The sequence below is a fragment of the Geotrypetes seraphini genome, chromosome 1, assembly GCF_902459505.1.
Source record: "Geotrypetes seraphini chromosome 1, aGeoSer1.1, whole genome shotgun sequence".
Classification (NCBI taxonomy): domain Eukaryota; kingdom Metazoa; phylum Chordata; class Amphibia; order Gymnophiona; family Dermophiidae; genus Geotrypetes; species Geotrypetes seraphini.
In genome coordinates, this window is record NC_047084.1 from 162,194,043 (window position 1) to 162,221,300 (window position 27,258).

A 27,258-nucleotide genomic window follows, 5' to 3' on the forward strand; every position below is an offset into this window, starting at 1 on the left:
ACTGTATGATTATGTAACATTTTGTAAACCGCATAGAACTTTACGGTTATGCAGTATAGAAGCTAATTTTTATGTTATCAAGTTTAAAGTTTAATGGTTTTTTTGATTAATCGCTTAATCGTATTTCTAAGCGATGAACAATTTAAAATTACAATAAATGGGAGACAATACAATACAAAACTATGTATAATGACATTAGGGGTTAAAAGTTTAACTTAACAAACTCATAGACACAAGGAAAGAGGGAAGGTGAAATACAAAATCAATATAGAAAAATAGAACAAAAAGGGAAAAGTACAAAAAGGGAAACAAATAAAAGCTATAATATGATACAATAAAAATAATTTGACCTATGAACTGTTTAGTTAATTACCAAAGGCATCTCTAAAGAGAAATGTTTTTAAATTACTTTTGAATTTCTCCAGATTGTGCTCTTCCCTTAAATAAATGGAAAGGGCGTTCCAAGTCTGAGGTGCGGTAACAGAGAAAATAAATTGCCGTCTTGTATTAATAACCTTAAGAGATGGAATTGTTAGTAAATTCTGTTTGTTGGATCTCAATGTTCTATTTGGAGAATAAGGAATTAATAATTTAATATATAATGGGATCTAAACTAATAATCCTCAAATAATTTTTCTGGCCTCTCTAATAATTTGATAGGTGAACTTAGAATATGAGCCATACTGGATCAGACCAATAGTCCACCTAGCCCAGTATCCTGCTTCTAACAATGGCCAATCCAGGTCACAAGTACCTGGCAAAATCCCAAATAGCAGCATCATTCCATGCGACTAATCCTAGGGCAAGCAGTGGCTTCTCCCCGTGTCAGTCTCAATAGCAGATTATGGATCTTTCCTCCAGGAACTTGGCCAAACCTTTTAAAACCCAGATTCGCTAACTGCTTTTGCCACATCCTCTGGCAATGAGTTCCAGAGCTTAATTATTTGTTGAGTGAAAAAAATATTTCGTCATGTTTGTTTTTAAAATAATTCCATGTAATTTCATGTCCTTGTACTTTTTGAAAGAATAAAAAATCAATTCACTTTTATCCGTTCTACACTACTCAGGATTTTGTAGACCTCGTTCATATCCTAGTCTCTTTAGCCTTTCCTCATAGAAAAGTAGCCCTTTTGGTTCATAAGAACAGCCTTACTGGGTTAGCCCAATGGTCCATCTAGACCAGTAACGGTGGTCAATCCAGGTCAGAAATATCTTTCAAAAACCCAAATAGTAGCAACATTCCTTACTACAGTACCGATCCAGGGCAAGCAGTAACTTCCCCCATGTCTGCCTCAATAGCAGACTATGGACTTTTCCTCCAGGAACTTGTCGAAATATTTTTTTAAATCGGCTACATTAAGTGTTCTTACCACATCCTCTGGCAATGTGTTCCAGAACTTAACAATTCTCTGAGTGAAAAATATTTCCTTCTATAGGATTTAAAATTATTTCCCTGTAACTTTGAGTGTCCCCTAGTCTTTGTAATTTTTAAAGGAAGAAAAACATTGATCCACTTTTACCACTCAGGATTTTGTAAACTTCGATCATATCTCCCCTCAGTTGTCTCTTTTCCAAGCTGAAGAGTCCTAACCTTTTACGAGAGGATACGAGAGGAGATCCATCCCTTTTATCACCTTCTAGTTCTGCTATATCTTTTTTTGAGATAAGGTGACCAGAATTGAACACAATATTCAAGGTGAAGTTGCATCATGAAACGATACAGAGGCATTATAATATTCTTAGTCTTGTTAACCATCCCTTTTCTAATAATTCCTAGCATCTTATTTGTTTTCTTGGCCGCCACCGCACATTGGGTGGAAGATTTCAGCATATCTACAATTACAACCAGATCTTTTTCTTGGGTGCTGACCCCCAAGGTGGACCCTAGCATCTGGTAACTATTGATTGGGTTATTCTTTCCTATGTGCATCATTTTACATTTGTCAACATTAAATTTCACCTTTATTTGGACACCCAGTCTTCAAATTTCCTAAGGTCTGCTTGCAATTTTTCACAGTCCACATGCATTTTAAGAAGTTTGAATAGTTTTAATGTCATCTACAAATTTGGTCATTTCACTCGTCATCCCAATTTCCAAATCATTTATAAATAAGTTAAATAGCACCAGTCCCAGTGGCACTCCACTATTTTACCCTCCTCCATTGAGAAAAATGGCCATTTAACCCTGCCCTCTGTTTTCTCTCCAATAACCAATTCCGAATCTACAACTGAACTTTGCCTCCTATCCCATGACTCGCTAATTTTCTCGGGAACCTCTCATGAGGAACTTTGTCAGAAACGTTTTGGAAAATCTAGAGGCACTACATCCACATATTTATTCACACCTTCAAAGAAGTCAAGAAAATTAGCGAGGCAAGATCTCCCTTGACTGAACCCATGCTGACTCACCCCACCCAACCACACAGGAGTTTTTTTCCCTCTCTTTTCAGGCTTCACTCATCTGGCCTTTACAGAGGTTGCGCCTCCATGAGCATTCACTCAGTGGCCTCACTTTCAATACTCCCATCGGTTCATAGACAACGGCGCGAAAGACAAAGGCGCGCCCAGACAATTGAGCACAGCGCGGAGGCGCGCGCCGCTCAAAATTACTGTTTTTAGGGGCTCCGACGGGGGGTTTTGTTGGGGAACCCCCCCCCACTTTACTTAATAAACATCGCGCCGGCGTTATGGGGGGTTTGGGGGGTTGTAACCCTCCACATTTTACTGTAAATTTAACTTTTTCCCTAAAAACAGGGAAAAACTGAAGTTTTCAGTAAAATGTGGGGGGTTACAACCCCCCACACCGCGGCGCGATGTCTATTAAGTAAAGTGGGGGGTTCCCCCCCACGACCCCCCGTCGGAGCCCTGAAAACATTAATTTTGAGCGGCGCGCGCCTCCGCACTGCGCTCAATTGTCTGGGCGCGCTTTTGACCTGACACCACTCCCATCTGTCCAATGCAGCCAGTCTTTAGGCCAGGAGATAACATCACCCTAGTGAGTGAGGAGCAGTTTGGCCGATTTCTCCTTCATTGAGAGGTGAGGGAGGGTGCTTTTTTTGCTGTCTGAGGAAATGGTTTCTTTCGCATGTTCTGTGCTGCTGGTTCTGCCCGGTAGTTACTTCCATGCAGTTTGCTACATGTTGAAATATTTTTTCTTGTTCCATATTGACAGGAGAACAGAGTTGCCATACTGGAACAGACAGAAGGTTCATAAAACACAGTATCCTGTTTCCAACGGTGGCCAATCCAGGTCGCAAGCACCTGGCCCGATCCCAAAAGAGTAAAACAGATTTTATGCTGCTTATCCTAGAAAGAAGCAGCAGACTTTCCCATGCAAATCACTATAGCTGTTCCCACCAGTATAATTAGTGGTGCTTGAGACCTCATGTACCATATATATTGTCTAGCGTTTGCAAATGAAGGCCTGTGTATGGGGCGGACGTGCAAGGCGTGCTTCCTCTGGAGCCTCTCTTCTCAGGCTGTTTGCTTAGTGAACTCTTGGCTGGCATTGTTAGGGTTTAGAAATGTCACTGCTTGCACACAATGCCCAAATGTTAGCTGTTTGTTCCCCCCCTCTCCCCCCATGAGTTGTGTTGGTGGTCATGGTTTTGTTTTACTATGGGGCTTTTATGTAGGTTTTGGAGCACTGAAAGAAACCCTGTACCATGGAAAAGATGAGAGCATGTTAGGAGTGTGTGATCAGTGGATGATATGCTAAATTGGGTGTAGGGTCTCGGTCTAATGAGCGTCAGCTTTCCTGTTTTTGGGTGACCCAATTCTGCTTTATTTTCTCTTTTGAAATAAAGGGACTATTGCATTTCCATGAGACTTTGATACATCCCTTCATTCCTGCCGTATGTTATAAAATGTCCCATGACAACCCTCTAGTCTGCTGGAAAGGTCCTATGAGCCCTCCACAGTCCATAAACTGTGCCTTCCAGCCACATCCTTGGCGACGGGCATTGTAAAGAGGGACCCTGTGTGGTGATCTAAAAATCTTGTATAAACATGAAGTAGAGGAGTAGGCCTCACAGGTAAGGTTGTGCTTAAAGTACAGATCCCTCAAAACGGGTTTCTTTAGTTAAAATATAACAGTTGACGCTTGAGCTCAACCTTTTGTGGATCCTATCGCTTGTCAATCTTTTTTTAATGCTGTGTGTGTTTTGTATATTTCTCTTTCTAGATCAAGAAACTGAAAGCATTTTCTGGTGATGTGTCCAGGTTGTCCCTGGCAGATTCCTTTATGTTCTTGCTGGTCCAGGTGCCAAAGTAAGATTGCGCTGCGTGTGCGTTTTCTCTTTTCTGACTGATGTGACGGTTGGCTGCATGAGTGGTGGGGCAGTGTAGTGTGTATGTATGTGAGTTATGCAAACAAGCTGTTCATTTGCCCGGGTAGGGATGGGGGTTCCCATTTATGATGGGCTCCAGTGTGGTGGTATATTTGGTGCATGTTGTGTTCTTGACAGACTTGCGGTCTTCTTATTGCATGGATTTCTCCTTTCTCTCTTCTTGCCTGTAGCACCTCGGTTTGGAGTGGAAATATGTGGAAAACTTGATAGCTAAGTAGTTGTGGCTCTTTATTGCTGTAGTGCAGTGGTCTCAAACTCGCGGCCCGGGGACCACATGCAGCCTGCGAGGTACTATTTTGAGGCCCTCGGTATGTTTATCATAATCACAAAAGTAAAATAAAACAGTTTCTTGATCATATGTCTCTTTAGCTATAAATTACAATATTATTATTAAGACTTAGCTAAAAGGAAAGATTTATAAACTATAAAGAGTTTTACCTCATGCAAAATTGTCATTAACTATTTTTTTCTGAGGCCCTCCAAGTACCTACAAATCCAAAATGTGGCCCTGCAAAGGGTTTGAGTTTGAGACCACTGCTGTAGTGTATGTGTGTTTGTGTTTGTGTGTCTTCACTTTTGTTCTATAGATGTGCATCTCCCAGATTCCTCAGCAAGGTAAAGAAAATTCTGGACATTGCCTTATTCAGCAGATATATAAATTTCATATGTATTTGGTCATCCAAAATACTAGGAATATCTAGTGGTGAATGAGATACAGGCCCACTGGTGTATTACCGTATTTTCACGTAGATAACGCGCACCCGTGTAAAACGCGCACACGGGTATAGCGCGCAGAAAACACAAATCTATGTACAGAAATTTTTATATAACGCGCACACCCATATACCGCGCATGCTGCCCAACTCTCCCGTCGCCGCCCGACTCTCCTTTTGCCCGCCCCGACTCTCCTCTGGCCTCCCCGACTCTCCTTTCGCCTGCCCCGACTCTCCTCTCCCCCTTGAAGTCCTGTCCCCACCCTGAAAACCTTATCCCCCCCCCCGACATCCGATTCACCCCAACGCAGGACCGCTCGCACCCCCACCCCGAAGGACCGCTCGCAAGCACTCCCGCCCTCTTGCCCCAGCCAACCGCGGCACCCCCGACACGATCGGGGCAAGAGGGAGCTCAAGCCCTCTTGCCCCAGCCAACCGCGGCACCCCCGACACGATCAGGGCAAGAGGGAGCTCAAGCCCTCTTGCCCCCCCCGACACGATCGTGGCAAAAGGGAGCCCAAGCCCTCTTGCCCCGCCGACTCCCCAACTCCCCGACAATATCGGGCCAGGAGGGAGCCCAAACCCTCCTGCCCTCGACGCAAACCGCCCCTCCCCCCAACGACCCCCCCCCCAAGAACCTCCGACCGCCCCCCCAACCGACCCGCGACCCCCCTGGCCGACCCCCACGACACCCCCACGAAGGAATGAGGCTGGATTGGCCCATCCATCCCAAAGCTCCGCCTACTGGTGGGGCCTAAGGCGCCTGGGCCAATCAGAATAGGCCCGGGAGCCTTAGGTCCCTCCTGGGGGCGGGGCCTGAGGCACATGGGCCCAACCCGACCATGTGCCCAAGGCCCCGCCCCCAGGAGGGACCTAAGGCTCCTGGGCCTATTCTGATTGGCTCAGGTGCCTTAGGCCCCACCAGTAGGCAGAGCTTTGGGACGGATGGGCCAATCCGGCCTCATTCCGTCGTTGGCTGCCTGCCGGACAGGCGGGTTTGGCTCCCGTCTGTCCGGCCAACTACATAAAGGTACGGGGAAGGCGGGTGGGGGTGTCGTGGGGGTCGGCCAGGGGGGTCGAGGGTCGGCTGGGGGGGCGGTCGGAGGTTCTTGGGGGAGGGCGGGCGTTGGGGGGAGGGGGGTATGCGTCGAGGGCAGGAGGGTTTGGGCTCCCTCCTGGCCCGATATTGTCGGGGAGTTGGGGAGTCGGCGGGGCAAGAGGGCTTGGGCTCCCTTTTGCCCCGATCGTGTCGGGGGTGCCGCGGTTGGCTGGGGCAAGAGGGCTTGAGCTCCCTCTTGCCCCGATCGTGTCGGGGGTGCCGCGGTTGGCTGGGGCAAGAGGGCTTGAGCTCCCTCTTGCCCCGATCGTGTCAGGGGTGCCGCGGTTGACTGGGGCAAGAGGACGGGAGTGCGTGCGAGTGGTCCTTCAGGGTGGGGGTGCGGGTGGGAGTGCGTGCGAGCGGTCCTTCAGGGTGGGGATGCGGGTGCGGGTGGGAGCGCATGCGAGCGGTCCTTCGGGGTGGGGGTGCGGGTGCGTGCGAGCGGTCCTTCGGGGTGGGGGTGCGAGCGGTCCTGCGGGGGGGGGGTGAATCGGACGTCGGGGGGGGACACTATGTAAAAAAAATTTTGTACAACGCGCTCACGCGTATACCACGCAAGGTTATGCACGGTTTGTAAAAACACGTATAACGCGCGCGTTATATGCGTGAAAATACGGTACATGTAGTAGTCAGGGAGCAGGTGAAGTGTGTTACTATTTAGGACACTGGTTCCCAACCCTATCCTGGAGGACCACCAGCCAGTCAGGTTTTCAGGATAGCCCTAATGAATATGCATGAGAGAGATTTGCATATAATGGAGATGACAGGCATGCAAATCTGCCCCATGCATATTCATTACGGCTGTCCTGAAAACCTGACTGGCTGGTGGTCCTCCAGGATAGGGTTAGGAATCACTGGTTTGGGATATGTTTTCTTACTATCGGGTTCCTTCAAGAACCTCTCGTATCTGTTTCCAGGTCTCCATCATAACCAAGTTCTTCTTACCTGGTTGTCTTGACGACATTACTGTTATCTGCTTAGCTATCCTCCAGGCCTTCCCTTAAAGATTACCGATTCCTTTTCTGTTGTACCTCAGTAATGTATGTTTATATATAATGGCATCTATTTTATAGCATAAATCCAGAGGTATAGCAGCCACGTTTCTGAAACCTTTGTGAATATAGAATCCAAATTTAATTTCAGGTTGGTGAGACAACCGGTTTATACTTTACTGAAGTTTTTTTTCACTTCTCTATATAATCTATCTTGGCTATTCCAACTCCACCTTATTTATCTTTCATGGTATATGGAATTGTTCTTAACCCTCTCGATTCTGTACAGCAGAGGTTGTCGATCCAGTCCTCGGTTCACACTGAGTCAGTCAGGTTTTCATGATGTCCACAATGAATATTTATGGGATAACCTACAATGCATGCATTGTGGTGACGGGACAAAAGCACGACGGACAAAGCCGCGCCGACATTTCGGCACAGACAATTGCACGCAAGACTCCAGCGCCCCGCAGTAAAACTTAATTTTAAAGAGCTCCGATGGGGGTGTGTGGGAGTGAACCCCCCACTTTACTTAAAACTGTTTATGCTGCCGTTGGGGGGGTAACCCCCCACATTATACATAAAACTTAATTTTTTCCTAAGAAATCGGGAAAAAGTTAAGTTTCCTCTATAATGGGGGTTCCAACACCCCAACCCCCCCAAACGGCAGCACGAACACTATTAAACTGGGGGGGGTTCCCCCCTCACACACACACCCTCATCGGAGCTCTTTAAAATTAACTTTTCCGGCGGCGCGCTGGAGTCTTGCGCCCAATTGTCTGGGCTCAAATGTCAGCGCGCGAATGACTGTGAACCGTAAATCTATCCCATGCATATTCATTATGGATATCCTGAAAACCTGAGTGGCTGGGCTTCTCCCAGGACAGGTGTGGGAATTGCTGCTCCAGCTGGGGGGGGTGCGCGCGCGCCCACTTTCTGTTGTGAACAGATTGTTCCTGGAGCTGTGTTGCGCATCTGTGTTCTCTGTGTACTTAATGCACTCTACTGCTAGCAGCGTGTTGTGTATTTGTGCTCTGTTGCTCACAGATCGCTGTGGTGGTGGTGCTGCTGCCTTCTGAAGTTTTGTCTTTTTTTGTGTGTGTGTTTCAGCTACTCATTGCGGATCAAGGCTATGGTGCTAAAGGAAGACTTCTTGCCCTCCTCCTCCTCCCTGAAAAAGGAAATGGAACTTATTAGAGTAGCTATTAAGGGTAAGCAAAATACACATTTTGTTTAATTTAATTTAATTCTTATATACCGCTAATAACTGTGAGGTTTCTAAGCGGTTTACAAAAATGATGTATTAAAGATACAATAAATAAAAACTAAATAAATAAGATAGGTACTTGGAAATTCCCTAACTGTCCCAAAGGCTCACAATCTAACTAAAGTACCTGAAGAAACAGTATGAAAAATAAAAATAAAAAGACATAGATAGAGATAGAGATAGAAATAAAATATTCCAACAAGTAATGAATAAATAATTTAAAGATAGAATTAAAATAATAATTAAAGTAAACAAAATAGAGATAAAAATAAGCATAGAGAGAAACAGAAACACACTCCAAAAAAGCATCAAGATCTTTGACTTGTAATTATTATGATCATTTAACATCAGATCTTAAATGCCTTTCCGGAATACATCATATCCCTATCCCTCTCCATACCCACCCCAATTCACTTCAACCACCATTTCCATTCTATTCTTTAACTGCCGTCAACCCCAGTTCTGATGGCTATCATCTGGGTCCCGAGTTTCCTCCAAGAACAGGCGACATCTGTGGCAAGGTAATCTCCACCGCTGCCGCACATGATGCGAGATCCTCAGAGGTAGACCCTTCAGAATGGGGGAGGAGTGAAGATGGTGTCGGGTACCCTGCTGGAACGGGCTCCCGAACCGACCGTTGGTCTGAGCGTCGGACTGCAGCTCTCCTCTGTCGGCTCTCCCCTGCTGGAATGGGGGAGGGGTGTAGATGATGCTAGGTACCCTGCTGGAAAGGGCTCCCGATCTGGCCACTAGCGAAACTGGCAGTTGGTGCCGAGCACCGTCAGCGCTGCTCCTCCCGTAGTTCTCTCCCCTGCTGGAACGGGGGAGGGGTGTAGATGATGCTAGGTGCCCTGCTGAAAAGGGCTCCCGATCTGGCCACTAGCGAAACTGGCAGTTGGTGCCGAGCACCGTCAGTGCTGCTCCTCCCGTAGTTCTCTCCCCTGCTAGAATGGGGGAGGGGTGTAGATGATGCTAGGTGCCCTGCTGGAAAGGGCTCCCGATCTGGCCACTAGTTTAGTAGCAAACTCGATTGACTGGTTGTAGCTCTTGCATATATTCTCTCCCTCCCCCCCCTCCTTCCCTCATAGCAGTTTTGTTCCCATTTACAAAATTTTGTTGCCTGGGAAGCACCCAGTGGCATAGCAAGGGTAGGAGGCACCCAGGGTGGTGCCCCGCCCACACTTTTCTCTCTTCTCTGCACATGCTCCTCTTCCCTTCCCTTCCCCATACCTGTTTGGCTTCCCTGGAGCGAGCAGCCTCACTAACTTGCTGCCCTTCTGAAGTCACTTCCTAGTTGCAGGACCTAGAAGTGATGTCAGAGGGGAGCGCCAAGGCCAGCGAGAGGAGCAGGTTGGAGCTGCTGCTCGTGCCAGCAAAGAAATAGAGGTACAGTGGGGGTGAATTGAAAACGTGCGCATGGCAGGGGAGGAGTGGGAAGGAGCAGAGAGGAGGAGAGGTGCCGGAACCCCCACCAAGATGGTGCCCGGGACGGTCCACCCCCCCTTAGTAAACCTCTTGCAGCAACTGAAAGTGCAAAGTATGGTTCATGGCTGCATTTCACTAATTCTGAATGGAAAACAGGTACAGTGAGTGGCATTTGCTTGACCTGCCATCCATCTGAACTTTCACCTCTTCCTCTGCACCCTTAAAACAGGAGAGAGTGTGGCACAGTGGTTAAGTTACAGCCTCAGCACCCTGAAGTTGTGGGTTCAAACCCAAGCTTCTCTTTGTGGCCCTGGGCAAGTCACTTAATCCCCCCCTCCCCTCTCCCCTTCCCCAATTTCCTCAGGTACATTACATAGATTATGAGCTTGCTGGGACAGACAGGGAAAAATACTTGAGAACCTGAATAAACTCATGTAAACCATTCTGAGCTCCCCTGGGAGAACAGTATAGAAAAATAAATAAATAGTGTGAAACGTTTCAGCCCCTAATAACCTGAGCTCGTATCATGACATCATAATGCCTCGTTCCAGCAGTGCCTGAGAGCCAACCTCATCTGTGATGTCATAATGGCTTCATTGTCCTGTACTTGGCTCACTTTTACTATATTTTGATTTCTAGAGTGGCGCGGTGGTTAATGCTACAGTCTCGGTACCCCGAGGTTGTGGGGTTCAAACCCACGCTGTGCCTTGTGACCCTGGGCAAGTCACTTAATCCCCCCATTTCCTCAGGTACATTAGATAGATTGTGAGCCCACCGGCGCAGACGGGGAAAAATTAATGTAAACTGTTCTGAGCTCCCTGGGAGAACAGTATAGAAAATTGAATGAATAAATAAATTCACAGATGCGGACTTTGGCTTTGGTTGCTAACAGTAGTGTTCCATTTACTTCCTCTGCATATGAGTCACACACTTCTGCTTCCAACTCTTATGCATTTGGGGTTTTAATTGTTCTGTTCCTCCTAACAGAGCTGCTGTCATGTGAAGAGCTGCATTCCATTCTCTACTTGGTCCTACAGGCTGGCAATATCATGAACGCGGTAAGTCAAGTTCATTACTAGGACCTGGAATGTTTGCTCCTACCTCCTCCCCTTCACTCTTTTGGCTGACTGACCCTTCTTTCTCTCTAGGGGGGCCTCGCTGGCAACGCCGTTGGCTTCAAGCTCTCATCGCTGCTAAAGTTGGCGGACACCAAGGCAAACAAGCCCGGCATGAACCTGTTACATTTTGTGGCTCTGGTAAGGAGACGCGGCCATCTGTGGGCACTGGTTAGATAAGCACTCTTGTGTGCGAGGTCGGCAATTGGAGGGAGGAAGAGACGCGTTCTTGAAAGAGATGCAAGAGCAAACCTCTTGACACATGCACATTCCTGGTAGCAACAGCGCACTGTGCTCGAGCATCCTGTATGCTAAGTCTATAAACTACAGATCATGGCTTGTACCGTGGTTAATGCTTAAGAAACATGCCCAGAGCCACCTCGGGGGTGGTAGGCCTGCAACAGATTTCTGGCATCTGTGCTGGATGGATGGCTCCAGGGATGAGAAGGTGCAGTGTGTGTTTGATTACTCAACTGGGTGAGTAATACAGAGAAAAAAAGGACTTAGCCAAGGTGATAGTATCATTAAGGTATCTTCAAGAACTGATCACCACTCACTACCCCTCCACCCCACCACCACCACCATTGCTTTTCCCTTTGAATAAAAAGGTAGCAGAATATTAAACAAGAGGAAGTTTTAAACTTTTTCTATTATTTTGATTTTTTTAAATGTTTAGTTTTCAAGTAATCTCACTGACCTTAGTTTTGCTGAGTTTGGGTCGAAAGGGTAGCAGTCCCTGTGGAGATCCATGTGGAGGGTCATTCCCAGAATGCAGTTTACCAGATATTACCACCTCATCAACTGAAAAAATCTGCCATTTTTGGGAATCTAGCATTTCTTGCGCTCTTTAATTTGCATTCTATTTTTTTTTTTTTTTTTTTAAAGAAGCAGAACACAATTTCTTGTAAGTAGGGCTGCCGGAAGGGTATTAGGTAGCCCACTCAAACCTTCCGTCTTGTACCCTCTCACTTAACTTTCAGACCCTTTGGCATCCTCCCCGAATATTTGTAAGATTTTGATAAACTCTATAAAGTCCAGAACAGTCTTTTTAAAAATAAAAATCAGTAGATACCATACCACATAAATATTATTAAGCCTTGTTTATCATTTTGGACCGTTTTTACAAAGTTGCGGAAATGATGCTGCCGTGATAACACACTGAAGCCCATTCAATTCCTATAGGCTTTGGCGCATTTACTGCGGCAGCATTGCTATCATGGCTTTGTAAAAGGGGCCCTCTATTTATAATACAGTCACATAATTTTTTTTTTTTTAATTATTTTGCAAATTTCAAACAGAAAATACTCAGGTAAACACCTGATTTAAAAGACAATTACATCAATCAAACTCAACAAGTAATTTATTTTAAAGGAAATTATACATCTTTGGTGTTTGTCTGAGTCCAAAACTGGGGAAGCAAGATGTTGGGACGACAGAAAGAAAATAAAAGGAGCTATTTCTTTCCTAATTCAAAGAAAATAAAAGAAATATAAAAAAGGAAAAAGAGGTATAGCTGATATTACACCTGTAATGAGAAAAAATAAATGAAATTATGAACTAACCAACAGGAGAAGACATTGCAATTGGAGCTGGTACAATCCTAGCTTCCAGAAAATTTTTCAAATGTAATGTTTAAAAAAAAAAAACAACAACCACAAGTATAATTTTGATATTTAAGAATACATCGACACAGAAATTGTTGGAAATAGGTAGCTCCCAAAGATAAGACCAGCTGACGAAGACCCCAAAAAGCCTTACGTCTGCTCTGTGTCACCTTTGATAAGTCAGGAAAAACCAAGACATTCAGTCCACAAAAGTTTACATCTTTAAATCGGAAATACAGTCTAAGAATCCAGTTTCTATCGGGTTCTAATGCAGTTGTGATCACTGACTGAAAGTTTTCAAGAAAACCCGTCAAGTCTAAGCTGGGCGACTCGTTGTTTTTTCCCCACCTTTTCCAGGGGCTATATAAAAAGCGCTGGTTAAAGGTATCGGCAAAATTTCCTCAAATATTTTTTCACCATATTAATTGATGATAGGAGTGGGTAAAAGGCCTATTTGACAATACCTACCCGCCATACAGGTAAAAGCGCATGTATTGATAGCTCTTTAAGTTGTTTGACTGTCGACACTTATTGTTTTGCTTTGACGGCATCTGATCGTAGGCAACAGCCCTATTGTCCGCATAGTGTTTAAATCGGCCCTGCTTGTAAGAGGGTTTGCTGTAAAGATGGAGTGCCTCTTTTTTTTTTTGCATGCAGTTTTATCAAAAATATGCAAATACGTTCAGAGGCATGGAATTTTTATAGACCTGCCAAAATAAAATGTAAATCAACTAACAAAAAAAAGGATCAGTTTCTAAGTTATCCAACCCACAAATATCGTCAATCGAAGAAAAAAAGGGGGGTATAAGGTATAATTTATACAAAGTCTGCTTCAATAAATTTTCTACACATCAGTGTCTGACTTCATTGTTGTAATCAATATATTGTTTCTATTAACCCACTATTTTTATCACTCAAATGAAACCCCTTTATAACAACAAACTTACCCCAGCACATAAACTAGGAGGCTGAAGTACATCATAAACCTCCTAGTTTATGTGATAGGGTAAGTTTGTTGTTATAAAGGGGTTTCATTTGAGTGATAAAAATAGTGGGTTAATAGAAACAATATATTGATTACAACAAAGAAGTCAGACACTGATGTGTAGAAAATTTATTGAAGGAGACTTTGTGTAAATTATCCCTTATACCCCCCTTTTTTTCTTCGATTGATGCTAAAAGGTAAATGCATGTTTTAGAAATATGGGAATTAAATGGCATCTGGCAATGTTATGATTTCCCTTCTGTGGCCGTTAAAATGCTGTGTTTAGAAGCAGTAAGCATCAAATGTGCCTTAAGCTCTATGGATTGTGGTTAGTACAAGGAACACACTGCAGGAGGCCACAGGGTTCAGGGAATCAGTTCAAGGTTCTCACCAGGGCTTAAGTTCCAAAGAAAAAAGTAGATACATCCATTAGAGGAGAGAAATTTTGAGAGCGAGAAAGGGGTGGCCAGGAGCTGTAGTTCTTGTTTTAAGTCGCTCTATGATGCTGTTGTGGGTAGCTTAGCTCATTTGAGATGAACTTGTGATATTGTGTCGATGTTGTTCCTTTAGAATAGAGATGGGTAGGACGTCAGCCCCTCTAGCGATTTGCCAGTTCAGCTGGAGTTTCGGGTCTGGCAGTAGAGGTAAACTCTAAGTCAATGCAATTGCCTGGTCACTTAATGTGAAATGAGCAACATGAATCCATGTCCCAGTACTACTACTTATTACTTCTATAATGCTTCTAGAACATTTCCAGTAGAGAGGCATCCATATTATTGAATACATTGTAAGTGATACTAAAGAATGACATGGGGACAAATTTTTCCCCCTCCCTGCAGGAATTCATTTTCCCATCCCATCCTGGCAAGTTTTTTTCCTGTCCCTGACCCTGACCCATTTCTGCAAGCTCCGTCCTCATCTGCACAAGCCTCAAACACTTTCAAATCCTAAGTAGCAACATTCTAGAGCTCAGCCTGTGATGTCATAATGCCTCATTCCACCAATGCCTAAGCTCCGTCCTCATCTGCACAACCCTCAAACACTTTAAAATCCTAAGTAGCAACATTCTAGAGCTCAGCCTGTGATGTCATAATGCCTCATTCCACCAATGCCTAAGCTCCGTCCTCATCTGCACAAGCCTCAAACACTTTCAAATCCTAAGTAGCAACATTCTAGAGCTCAGCCTGTGATGTCATAATGCCTCATTCCACCAATGCCTAAGCTCCGTCCTCATCTGCACAACCCTCAAACACTTTAAAATCCTAAGTAGCAACATTCTAGAGCTCAGCCTGTGATGTCATAATGCCTCATTCCACCAATGCCTAAGCTCCGTCCTCATCTGCACAAGCCTCAAACACTTTAAAATCCTAAGTAGCAACATTCTAGAGCTCAGCCTATGATGTCATAATGCCTCATTCCACCAATGCCTAAGCTCCGTCCTCATCTGCACAACCCTCAAACACTTTAAAATCCTAAGTAGCAACATTCTAGAGCTCAGCCTGTGATGTCATAATGCCTCATTCCACCAATGCCTAAGCTCCGTCCTCATCTGCACAAGCCTCAAACACTTTAAAATCCTAAGTAGCAACATTCTAGAGCTCAGCCTATGATGTCATAATGCCTCATTCCACCAATGCCTAAGCTCCGTCCTCATCTGCACAAGCCTCAAATACTTTAAAATCGTAAGTGTTCGAGGCTTGCGCGGTTAAGGCAAAGCTTTTACAGGACAGAGACAGCAACAAAACTCACGGGGATGGGGAAATTGAGTTCCTGTAGGGATGGGGAAAAAAATTGTCCCTGTGTCATTCTCTAATTGGTACCTGCCGCCCAGCTTGCCCAGAGCCTGACTTAGCCCCTGTTGCTCTTCCCTCCTGAAGAGTTGTGGAGTATGGAGGTGGGGTGGGACGGTACGAGGGATTATGCAATGCTATTCCTGTCCCATGAATATTTGGAGCGTGCTGATTTTCAGCACTGTTCGGATGGCTAAATGTCATTAGAGCAGATCAAACAAGTATATGGAGCAAAAAGAAATTTAATGTAACAGCTTATCCCTAAACATTCCAAAATATTTAAACACAAAACACTGCTGCTACTACTTAACACTTCTATAGCGCTGAAGAGCATACACAGTGCTGTACATTTTGATATTAAGACTGCCCCTACTCAGAAGAGCTTACAAGACAGACACCCTTCTCACTGGTACAAAAATTCATCAGCAGTAGTCCTGTTGCAATATTTCTTCACATAAAACAAAACCACTAAACATACTATAACCACTGTGAAAGAGACTTAGAGGAGGGCCTCAGATTCGGAGCATACGCGTAGTCTTATCACAGACTCAACTGTCAGCGTATTTTTTATAGCTCCATGCTCCAGTCATAGGCCCATACCTCAATTCAATATTGGAAACTTTTTAATAAATCTTAAATATAGTGACTAAAGTTTAGAACTCTTAAAGGTATTAAAATTCAATCCAATTCACAGTGTATCCTTATCTATTAGGCAGCTAATCACTTATCTCAATCTGCTTTTTCTTATTTTTTCTTTTTTCTTTTTTCTCTTATAGGCTTCCACGTTAAATTCTTTATTTAGCCTATGTAATGGCTAAGCCGACGCGGCCAGCGTTTCGTGGACACCGTAGTTAGTCCACTGCGTCAGGGCCAATAGCCAGCAATCATCTATAATAAAATATAGGCATTAATACCACATCAAAGAATGTTGTTTAAACAAAGAATATAATGGTACTTACTCAATACTTTATCACTGCCAGGTTTTACAAACATTAGCATAATGGCACTGGCATCCATTTTATACGTCTCCGACGTCTATACTTTAACACGTGTTACCATAGAACTACGTGCACACGTATTAAAGTGACAGCATGGCTCTTAAGCTAGAGGGGGAGGAATAAACCTTTCCTTATCAGAAAGAGACAATCATCACTAGCAGCTATTCATCAAGGTATCATTTCTATAATATTAATAGAAATGTTGCCATTCTAAACTACCATTTAAACCCTCTGGATCAACAGTATTTAAACGATTTATCCAGCGTTGCTCGTGCTGGGCTAAATATCGTCTAAAATCACCTCCTCTGTTGTTTTGAATCACTACCTCTATTATAATTGCTTTAAGCGAGAAAAAATCATGATTTTTCTCACAGCAATGGCGAGCTAAAGGAGCTCCCATTTTGGAGTTTTTTATATTGCTCTTGTGTTCGGTTAAACGAACATTAAATTTCCTAGAGGTTTGTCCTACGTAAAGTAGGTTACAGGGACATTGTAAAACGTAAACTACCCCTTGCGTTTTACAGTTGGAGGTGTGTCTTAGGTGGTAAATTTTTCCATCTTTGGGGTTAGTAAATACATCTGTATTTATCATAATGGCACACATTTGACATCCTCCGCATTTGCTATGTCCTTGAAAGACCCTTTCCGTATAGTTAGTTTTAACAGAAAGGACAGAAGGGCAGAGAATTTCCTTAAGGTTACGCTTCCTGCGATATGCTATACGCAAATGAAAATCTTGAAACACTCCAGAAATTTTTAGAATATTCCAGTGTCTTCTAAGGGAACGTACAGTCCGATAGCAATCATTAGAATAGGTTAAAACACAGGTCATTACTCGTTCTTCATTTTGCAGAGATTCTTGGTTTTTTGGAAGTAACAGATGTTCACGGTGATTATATAACGCCCTTTTATAAGCTGTATTAACAGTTTTTAAGGGGTAACCACGTTGCAAAAATCTTTTCTTTAACATCTTTGCTTGTTGTTTAAATTCCACTATAGATGAGCAAATTCTCCTGATTCGCAGGAATTGAGAGAATGGCAAACTCTTCTTTAATGCAGGAGGATGGGCACTTGAATAAAGGAGGGCAGAATTACAATCTGTAGGTTTAAAGTGTACTTACGTACAGAACTTCTCATCCTTTATAGTAATCTGAACATCAAGGAAGGAAATCACCTTATCACTATATGTGTGTGTGAACTTCACTTTAGGGTGACATAAGTTGATAAATCCTAAGAATTGTATTAGATCTTTTTCACCTCCGTCCCAAATTATGAATATGTCGTCTATATACCTTATCCATATTTTAATGTTGTCAAAGAATTTAGAAGGATATATCCATAGACGTTCGAACCTATCCATAAAAAGGTTAGCCACTGAAGGGGCCATAGTTATTCCCATAGCTATACCTGATGTCTGCTGAAACAGGGAATCTTCAAACATAAAGAAGCTCTCAGTCAAAACCGTGTTAGCAAGTTGAACTAAAAATTCTGTAGGTACCTTAGGGGATGTTCTTTTATCTAGAGTTTCTTTTATAACTTCAATTGCTTCTTTATGTGGGATTATTGTATATAAGGAACATACATCCATTGTAACCATTATGGATTGCGGGTCGGGACTAATGTTCTCAAGTTTTCTAAGGAATTCAGTTGTATCTTGAATGTACGCAGCTGTCTGTTTTACAAATGTCTGAAGAAATTTATCTATAAAAATCGAGGAAGCTTCTAAAAGAGCACCCCGATTGGAGACTATCGGCCTTCCTGGTGGAGAGGATATTGACTTATGAATTTTGGGTAACAAATAAAAAATTGGGATCTTAGGATATACGACATTTAGAAATCTGAATTCTCTTTTAGTAAGAAATCCCTTATCCAAAGCTTGTTTTGACATTTTATTAATTTTTAACTGAAGATCTTCTGTAGGGTTCTGCGTTAATATGGTATAGTCTTCACTATGTAGTTGTTTATAAGCTTCTTTCAGATACATTTCTTTAGTAAGGAGAACAATCTTCCCACCTTTATCAGCCCTCCGTATTACTAGATCTTGGTCATTGGTTAAGGATTTAATGGCTGTATGTTCTCTACTACTCAAATTATGGACTTGTTTAGATCTCATACCGTGTTTATCCTCTCTATCAATATCTGCCATAACTAATTTATGGAAGGTATCCAATATTGGATCCGTTTGCCCCGGTGGAATCCACGTTGATTTAGGTGTCACGATAGATTCATCTTTAGTTGTTATTTCCCCTTCTTTTATTTTATCAGGATCAGATCTAGAAAAGAACGATTTAATTTTTAATGCTCGAAAAAATTTCTTCAACCACAAAACTACTACTGCTGAATTTTTGTACCAGAGAGAAGCTTGCTGTCTGTTTTTCCCCGTCTAGTTTTGCCTCTGATGCAGCTCTCGGGCAAAACGTGGCCATGTCAGGCACACCGTATCCCTCAATATGATATGCAAGAAGGTGTGTATCCAACTTTCTCTTGAATCCCAGTACAGTAGTCTCCTCCACAACCTCCTCCGGGAGCGCATTCCAAGCGCATTAAATTAATTTTTAAGGTCATGTATAATTAATGTTTTAATTTCTATTTTTATATTGTGATATTAACTATTTCTATTTATATATATGTATGCTCATCGCTTTGAAAAAAAGACAAAGCGATTAATCAAAAATTTTAATAAACTTGAAACTTGAAGCACGTTACGTTGTTTTTTTTTGCTGCATATCCTTGTTTGGTCTGCTCTTTGTTCTACCCCTGAATCATCACAGATCATGTGCCTCTTAGGTGTCTCTAAATGTCATTAGAGGACTATTTTATTCTTTGATGGGGGTGGTTAATGAAGAAAATGGTAAAGTAGGAAGATTTTTAAGATTGATAATTATAAGTTCAGAATAGTCCTGCAAAACATAAATCTCTGGTAATTGTACCTTTATAAATATTACACGTTGCTATTTTATTTATATACATTCACATATAAAATGAGAACAATTTTCACCCCCCCCCCTTCAAAAAAATTGCTTAACTGTACCTACAAAGATCGACTCAGGAGGCTGGGACTGTTTACCCTTGAGAAGAGAAGACTGAGAGGGGATTTGATAGAGACCTTTAAAATATTAAAAGGATTTGATAAAATAGACCAGGAGGCACCATTGCTGAAATATTCAGAGGTGACACGGACAAGAGGTCATAGCCTGAAACTGAGTGGCAGCAGGTTTAGGACAAACGTCAGGAAATTCTGTTTCACACAGCGTGTGGTGGGTGCTTGGAATGCGCTCCCGGAGGAGGTTGTGGAGGAGACTACTGCACTGGGATTCAAGAGAAAGTTGGATACACACCTTCTTGCATATCATATTGAGGGATACGGTAAATCCGGGTCTCCAAAAAGGAGTACCTAAATGGGCCACCGCGTGTGCGGATCACCGGACAAGATGGACCGCGGTCTGATCCGGTGAGGGCGTTTCTTATGTTCTTATGTACCTATCACCTGTTTATAATCTGTGTTTCAGGAGCAAAATAGATCCTCTGTTGCAGATTAACTCAGTTTTTGTAGACAGTGTCCGAGTGCTGTAAGATGTCGTCTTTCTTTTTTTTTTTTTTTTTTCCTATTGATGGTGTATATAATATACTAATGCCTTTTGTTAACATTTATTCCAGGAAGCCCAGAAAAAAGATGCCTCCCTACTCAACTTTTCTGACAAACTACAGCATGTCCGCGAGGCTGCCAGGCAAGTGAGCAGCTTGTTTGCATAACATTTATAAAACCAGGGCTAATGACGACAGATAAGGCCTGTCTAGTTTGCTGGATTTTCACTTCCTGTTATAGTGCCATAAACCCCAGCTCATCTTGGCCTTTTCCTTTTGTTTAATTGAAACTAGAGAACCTCTGTTTATTCAGTGTTTTGAATTCTACACGTCACCACCTCGCTGTAAAGTGCATCCTCCATTTTTCCTAGGGAGAGATGTTCTCTGATAACACTTAAGGAGGTTCTTCTCTTCGTTGTTATTAGTCCCATCTCATGAAGAACTAGGAATAGGAGCATATTTACTGGTTCCAACTTGAAAATCCTAGGTGTTGTGTATGTTGGCTGATAAGTGTCAAGTCACTTTGTTCAGTCACTGGCAGAATTCCACCTGGTATGTTTTGTTTGAGACAAAGGGGTTAATTAACTTAGGACTTTACTCTTTTTTTTAATTTTTATGTATTTTATAAAACGTATTGTATTTTTGAACTCTACCTGAAACAGTCTGGTACTGGTAAAACTGGCACATAGCTGCCATAATTCAGTTACAGGTTTCTCCTGTTTGACAGTCTGAGGTTGAAAAGTTCCTTCAAAAGCAAAATGCAAGGCATTGTCCGTGAAATTGTTAGTGGGTGTGAGTCAGTCCTGCAGACCTCGGCCCTGTCCTGCCGTGGCCTCTGTTTCTCTCGAGGGTCTGTCGAGAGCTGCGAGGTGGAGGGGCTGGGGTGACGAATCTCAAAGACAAATAATTAAAGAAAGGATTCAGTAAATGGTACTCAAAATTGGGCAGCTTTAGAAAATTACTCAAAACGCAGTTACACTTCTCCCTCCATATCCGCGGGGGTTAGGTGCAGAGCCGAACCGCGAAGTGCGAAAAACCACGAATAACTTTTCGGCCGGCTCTTGACCCACCCCCGCCTCCCTCCTGCATCCCTGGAACCTTACCTGGTGGTCCAGCGGTGAAGCGGGGCAGGAGCGATCTTCCTATGCTCCTGCCCCGTGCAGAGCCGTCACCAAAATGGCTGCCCTGAGTTCCCGTTGTACTCTTGAGACTACAACGGGAATTCATGGCAGCCATTTTGGTGACGGCTCCTGCCCCGCTTCACCGCTAGACCACCAGGTAAGGTTCTGGGGAGGCTCAGACGGCTAAAAAATAGCCCAAAAAAAAGGAATCCGAATCTGAAGGCTAGAGGATATTCTCCCCCACCCCCCACACACATTGTAGTTGTCTTTCAGATGGCTGGCCGAAGGGATGCCTACTCCCTCCTTCAAAATGGCGGGCCTTCTCCCTCCTGGTGCATCCTGGACCAATCAGAGCCTTAGGCCTCTCCCCACATCCATCCAAAGCCAGCATCTTCTCCTCCCTGCCCTAGGCTACTGCACCTCTTTCTCCTTGTGTTGTGAATCCTGCATGTCTTCCACTTTCTCTCTCACTACAGTCTCTGCCCCCTCCCCCTTTGCAGTCTGCCATAGCTGCCATCTCCCCATTTCCCTTGCTCAAGATGTGATATTTTTAAGCCTTCGTTCCCTACTCTCAGTTCACTCCGAGGGGATTAGGGACAAATGAGGGAGAGAGAGTGAGCCAGGGGAGGGGGGAGAGAAATGCCAGACTGTATTAAAACTGGGGTAGCCAAAAGGTGGCAAACTATTTTTGTAGGAGTGGCACTTGCCACACTGTAGCAACATCTGTGATGGACAGGGTATAGCTGTATATATACAACTCATCTTGAGCTTGGATTTGGAAATGTCAACGTAATTAAATTCCAAACTGTCTCCCTCAAAATCTGCAGTGGTGACTGTTAAACATGCAAGAACTCTTCTGAGCACCTGTAGAGTCAAATACAGTGTTCCCACGGTCGTTCACGGTCGGTGGTTCGTGGTCCCAGTCATTCGCAGTATTTTCCGACTGCAAACTGCCGACAAGGAGAGGGCAGTGGGAGAGGCAGGAGAGAGCAGCCGGAGCACCGGCAAGTGCAGGAAATCACTTGCTGTATGCTCCGACCGCCTCTTCCTGCACTAAGTCGAGCCTTATTCAATCAGGAGCTGCTTTGACACACAGCTCCTGATTGGTAAGACCCGAATTAGTACAGGAAGAGGCAGTCAGAGCATACAGCAAGTGATTTCCTGCACTCGCTGGTGCTCTGGCTGCCCTCTCAGTCTCCCCCATGAAAAACCGTATTCGTGGTTTTTCAAGATTCGCGGGGGTTCCTGGAACAGAACCCCCGTGAATATCGGGGGAGTACTGTATGCCCCTCTCCTTCCTGAATATAGCAAGAGCCCCGGAGTATAGGAATCAACAGGCAGCTCCGTAGGGTACAGTTAAGTGAACCTCGCTTTCAACAGCATACACATTACATGGAGTCCTCCCAGCTTTGTGCGGGAGGAAGGGGTGTGTGCTATTTTCAGTCCTTTCCTTAGGGCCATACGATTCTCTTGATGCCCATACCACCCGTTTCATAGACCCTGCTGTGCCACATAACATTTGGTTAATGTAGTTGTGCCTTGGCCCCCCCCATCCCCCAAAAGGTCAGGAAACATTTACCTTTATCTATTAAAAAAATATCGCCAAAAGTCTCAGCGGTTTACAAATTCACAAATTTACCTTTACTTTAAGGGGGTTTGGCTCTTTTCAATCTTTTCGTAAAACTCTAAAAACAAGTTTTGTTTGCAAATCACTTTGCCAGGTTTAAATTCTTTATTGATTTTCAATTTTTGACAGTGCAATACAACTATATTAAACATGAGCATTAAACATAATGCACTTAAAATACACAAAATTAATACATTACCAATCCTTTTCTCCCTCCCTTCCTCACATAACTATTACACTGCACATGCATATATTATTGCAATATTATAGATAAATACCTTTAGCAAACCCAAATACCTTCCACACCTTATTGAATGTCATACTAGACCCCAAACCCTCCACATTCATTCTCTCATATTTATACGTGGAACAAATATTTGCCCACCAAAATGTGTAATTAAGTCTGTTGTAACTCTTCCAGTTACGCGTAATCATCTGGATGGCTATGCCTTTATCTATTTTAAAAATATGTATACCGCCAAAAATCTCAGCAGTTTACCAATTCACCAAATTACCTTTACTTTAAGGGGGTTTGGCTCTTTTCAATCTTTTCATGAAACTCTAAAAACAAGTTTTGTTTGCAAATCACTTTGGAAATCACTGTCATTACTATTTAATTCATGCCTCTGTTTTTTCTCTCTCTCTCTCCATCATCATTCTGTACTCTTTTAAATTATTGTTAACCGAGTTGAGCTCCTCGTTTGGTGAAGACCCGGTATACAAGGTGACGGGACTAAATCGCGCGAGACAACGGCACGCCGACAACTGAGCGCAAGGTTGACGGCGCGCCGAAGAAAAGCACTATTTTAAAGGGCTCCGACGGGGGTGTGTGGGGGTGGAACCCCCCCACTTTACTTAACAGACATTGCGCTGGCGTTGTGGGGAGTTTGGGGGGTTGTAACCCCCCACATTATACTTAAAACTGAACTTTTTCCCTAAAAAACAGGCAAAAAGTTCGGTTTCAAGTATAATGAGGGGGGTTACAACCCCCCAAACCCCCCACAACGCCAGCGCGATGTCTGTTAAGTAAAATAGAGGGGTTCCCCACCAACACCCCCCGTCGGAACCCTTTAAAATAGTGCTTTTCTTCGGTGCGCCGTCAACCTTGCGCTCAGTTGTCGGCACGCCATTGTCTCGTGCAATTTTGTTTATGAACCGGTATACAAAGCCAAGTTTTAGTTTAGTTTCTTTGGTTATTGTTTGGTTGGGGTCCAGACTGTTTTATTTCTGCAGCTTTGCAGTAGTGAGCTGTTAGTACCACAGGACTATTTCCTTCCCTCACCTCCAGCATCCCAGCGGGTCTATGACATTGGTGCCTCACTCTGCTCAAATCCTCTCCGGCGAGGTTTACAAAGGAGGCAAGGTTGTGTTTGACATGCAGGTGGTGCTGCCATAGATTGTAGAACATTGCAGCCTAGAGATGCCGGATGCTCTTTGCCAAAGTTAATTCTTCCCGTATCTACTTTCCATCAGATTATGCAGTGACAACCTTGAAACGGAATTCCAGTCGCTCGTCAGCAAGACCAAAGCTGTCGGGGACAGCCTGGATCAAGACTCTGAGCTGCTGGAACAAATGGAAGATTTTATCCAGGTGGGTGCAATGGAAATAAAGCATCTGGCAACTGGGGTCTCGTTGCACTTTTCTGAGGGGAGTTCCTTGTAAGAGCTGTAATGCTCCGAGGTTATTCATATAGACAAGGTTACTTCCCTGAAGAGTTATGCAGTCTAAATGCTGAAAAGTTTGTGACTCACCGAAAGTTAAGGAGTGGCGATTTGAGAGAAATCCACTGGCAGTCGTCAAGTTGCAAGGTATCTAGAGTGATATAGTTAATGCTGTTTATTCCTTGCAGGCAGCGGCACAGCCGCAGGTGGAGCCCACCCAACAGTGGCGCGCCTTCCTGGTGTTGCTAGTGGAGATCCCAAAGCCCCACCAGCTAAAGCTCTTGTCAGAGCCCCTCAGGCTGTCGGAACACTGGGGAAGTCTGCAGCATGTTTCCAGATGACACGCATACGCTCCCCCCTCATGAATGCTAGTTCGTGTGTATGAACTGAGTATGCATGGGGGAGGGGGTGCCAGTGCTGGTATCTGTTCAGTCAGCCTGAGGGGCTCTGTAGAGGAGGTCTTCAGCTGGTAGAACTTGGGGGAATCCCTGTTAGCCAGGGTAGCAATGTTTAACTTGAGAAGGGAAGGGAGTTTGGAACGATCTTCCCTCGATTATCAGAACGTCATTATCTCTATCACTTTTTAGGAAAAATCTGAAAACTTATCTCTTTCAGAGATTCTTAACTGAGGACTGATCTAATTTATTGAAAATTTTTCTATTACCTTTATTATTGTTTTATATTATATTCTTTTAAATCTTTGTTAACCAGCTCGAGTCCTTGCTGGAATGATCCGGTATATAAGATGGAAATTAGATTAGATTAGAAAATGCATGGATCACCCAGAAATACATGTCTGGTGGCATTTGTGATTTGTCAGCCCAGAATGTGTGATTGTGACGAGAAGGTGAAGAAAGGGCAAAGAGGCAGCGGCACAGATACGGGCTCATGTGATCAGTGGCATAGCGAGGGTGAGAGGCGGCCAGGGGGCGGTGGCGCCCTGCCCCATACCTCGTTAACGTTCCCGGCACGAGCACAGCCCCAACCTGCTGCTCGCGCCAGCATCGGCTCTTCCTCTAACGTCACTTCGTAGGCGCGGGTCTAGGAAGCGAACGTCGGAGGAAGAGCTGACGCTGGCGCGAGCAGCAGGTTGGAGTTGCTGCTTAAGCTGTGAATGTTAAAGAGGGAAGGGGGTGTGCGGTAGTGGGGGAGGGGTGCCGGCATCCCCACCAACATGGTGCTCGGGGCAAACCCACCCCCCTATTTGCTATGCCACTGCATGGAGGACAGAATAACTGATAGCCATCCATGCACCACATAGTCCAATGAAAGGGAATGAGGCTCACGTGGGTTAACTTCTGTATAAACTACTTTTTTTTTTTTTTTTTTTCATCGCGTAGCCAGAAAATTGCAAATAACCCCCTTGTAACTGCGTGCTCCTGCCCAGGTGACTTTCTGCATCAGCCCCGGTGGTAGGCACTGGCATAGCGAGGGTGAGAGGCGCCCAGGGCAATGGCGCCCCCCTAACCTATTCCCCGCCCCCCCTGCTGCGCACGCACTCATTCCCTCCCCCCGGTACCTGTTTAACTTCCCTTCCCCCGTAATGGTTTAGCTTCCCTGGTGCGAGCAACACCTCCAGCTTGCTGCTGGCATCGGCGCTCTCCCTCTGACATCACTTCCTAGTCACGGGACCCGGAAGTAATGTCAGAGGGGAGCGCCAAGGCCAGTGTGAGGTACAGGTTGGAGCTGCTGCTCACGCCGGTAAAGAGCTAGAGGTACAGTGGGAAGGGGGGAAGTTGAAGGTGTGTGCACGCAGCGGGGGAGGAGTAGGAAGGAGCAGGGGAGGAGTAGGAAGGAGCAGGGGGAGTGGGGAGGGGTAGGAAGGAGCGGGGGAGGAGTAGGAAGGAGCGAGGGGGGCAGAGAGGTGCTGGCGCCCCCACCAAGATGGCGACCGAGGCAGTCTGCCCCCCACCTTACTACGCCACTGGTGGCAGGTGTTGAATGTGCTAAAATGGTCGAGGTGCAGAGCTCAGAATGACCCTTGCAGGTCCATGGCGTTCGGTGTCGCCATCTGCTGGTATCTGGCTACCAATGGTGTGGTGGCTTTGCTCTGGTTTTAACTTGGCAGACAGTGCTGTATCCTCATGGTCAATTGATCTGCAGTAATACGGTTACCAATTGCTATTATGGCGGCGGGGGGGGGAGGTAGGATTGAGGATTGAGGCTCGGGCCTCTGAAAGGATCCTGCGTGTGGTAGTTCAGTATATGACTGCATAGGGGAGAATGCAGTATGTCCCCCTCCTCTTCCCCTCCAATTAAAAGAAAAAGCCTAAAATAGAGCAAGAATGACAGCAAACCACATGCGGCCTATTGGGTGTTTTCTTTGTCTGTTAAACGGCATTCTGGGGCATTGTTTTTTGATGAAGTAAGACGGAGAGATTTCCCTAAGACATGTCGGTGCTGGAAGCCATCACGCCTGCCTTTCCCTTCCCAGATCTCCACAGCGAAGTGAAGTGTCTTGTGCTTCCCTGACATCTGCTTTGTGCACAAATATTTGCCTTCTCCAGGGTGTTTTTCTGCCACCTTCTGAAATGGTGCACTCATTTGGATGCTGGAGTTCAGGTTTCACATCAGCAGCCTCTGTTGTTGCTATTAGATTTCTTTTCTAGAGTATCATTTTGTTTTGTGGTTTGCCCTTTATTTATTTTTTTAGCCCTTTGTGATTCTGATGATGTTACCCCTGTCTGAGCATTTTTTTGTGTGTGTGTGTGTTCTTCAATTTTTTTTTCTTCATTTTAAAGAATGAGAAGCAAGGCTTTCATTCCCTGCTTTAATAGCCATATCTTCCAAAGGTACACACCCTTAACAGCTGAGGCTGTGGGCTCAGAACATTGCTTTTCTACTCCCCTTCCCTTGATACTATGGGCTAGATTCACTAAACAAACTGATCGTGTACCAATCGGTTTGCGACCCTGACTCGAGTCAC

General features: G+C 44.5%; 1 protein-coding gene across 4 annotated transcripts in view; it reads left to right on the forward strand.

Moving 5' to 3' along the window:
* Nucleotides 1-27,258, forward strand: part of FHDC1 (FH2 domain containing 1) — a 153,875-nt gene that overhangs the window by 113,155 nt on the left and 13,462 nt on the right. For all 4 annotated transcript variants that reach the window (XM_033940804.1, XM_033940784.1, XM_033940795.1 and 1 more), the window contains exons 5-10: nt 4,184-4,269; nt 8,264-8,364; nt 10,833-10,903; nt 10,994-11,101; nt 19,995-20,065; nt 24,144-24,261. In XM_033940804.1, coding sequence (XP_033796695.1) covers nt 4,184-4,269; nt 8,264-8,364; nt 10,833-10,903; nt 10,994-11,101; nt 19,995-20,065; nt 24,144-24,261 — 555 coding nt within the window. The remainder of the gene's footprint in view (nt 1-4,183; nt 4,270-8,263; nt 8,365-10,832; nt 10,904-10,993; nt 11,102-19,994; nt 20,066-24,143; nt 24,262-27,258) is intronic.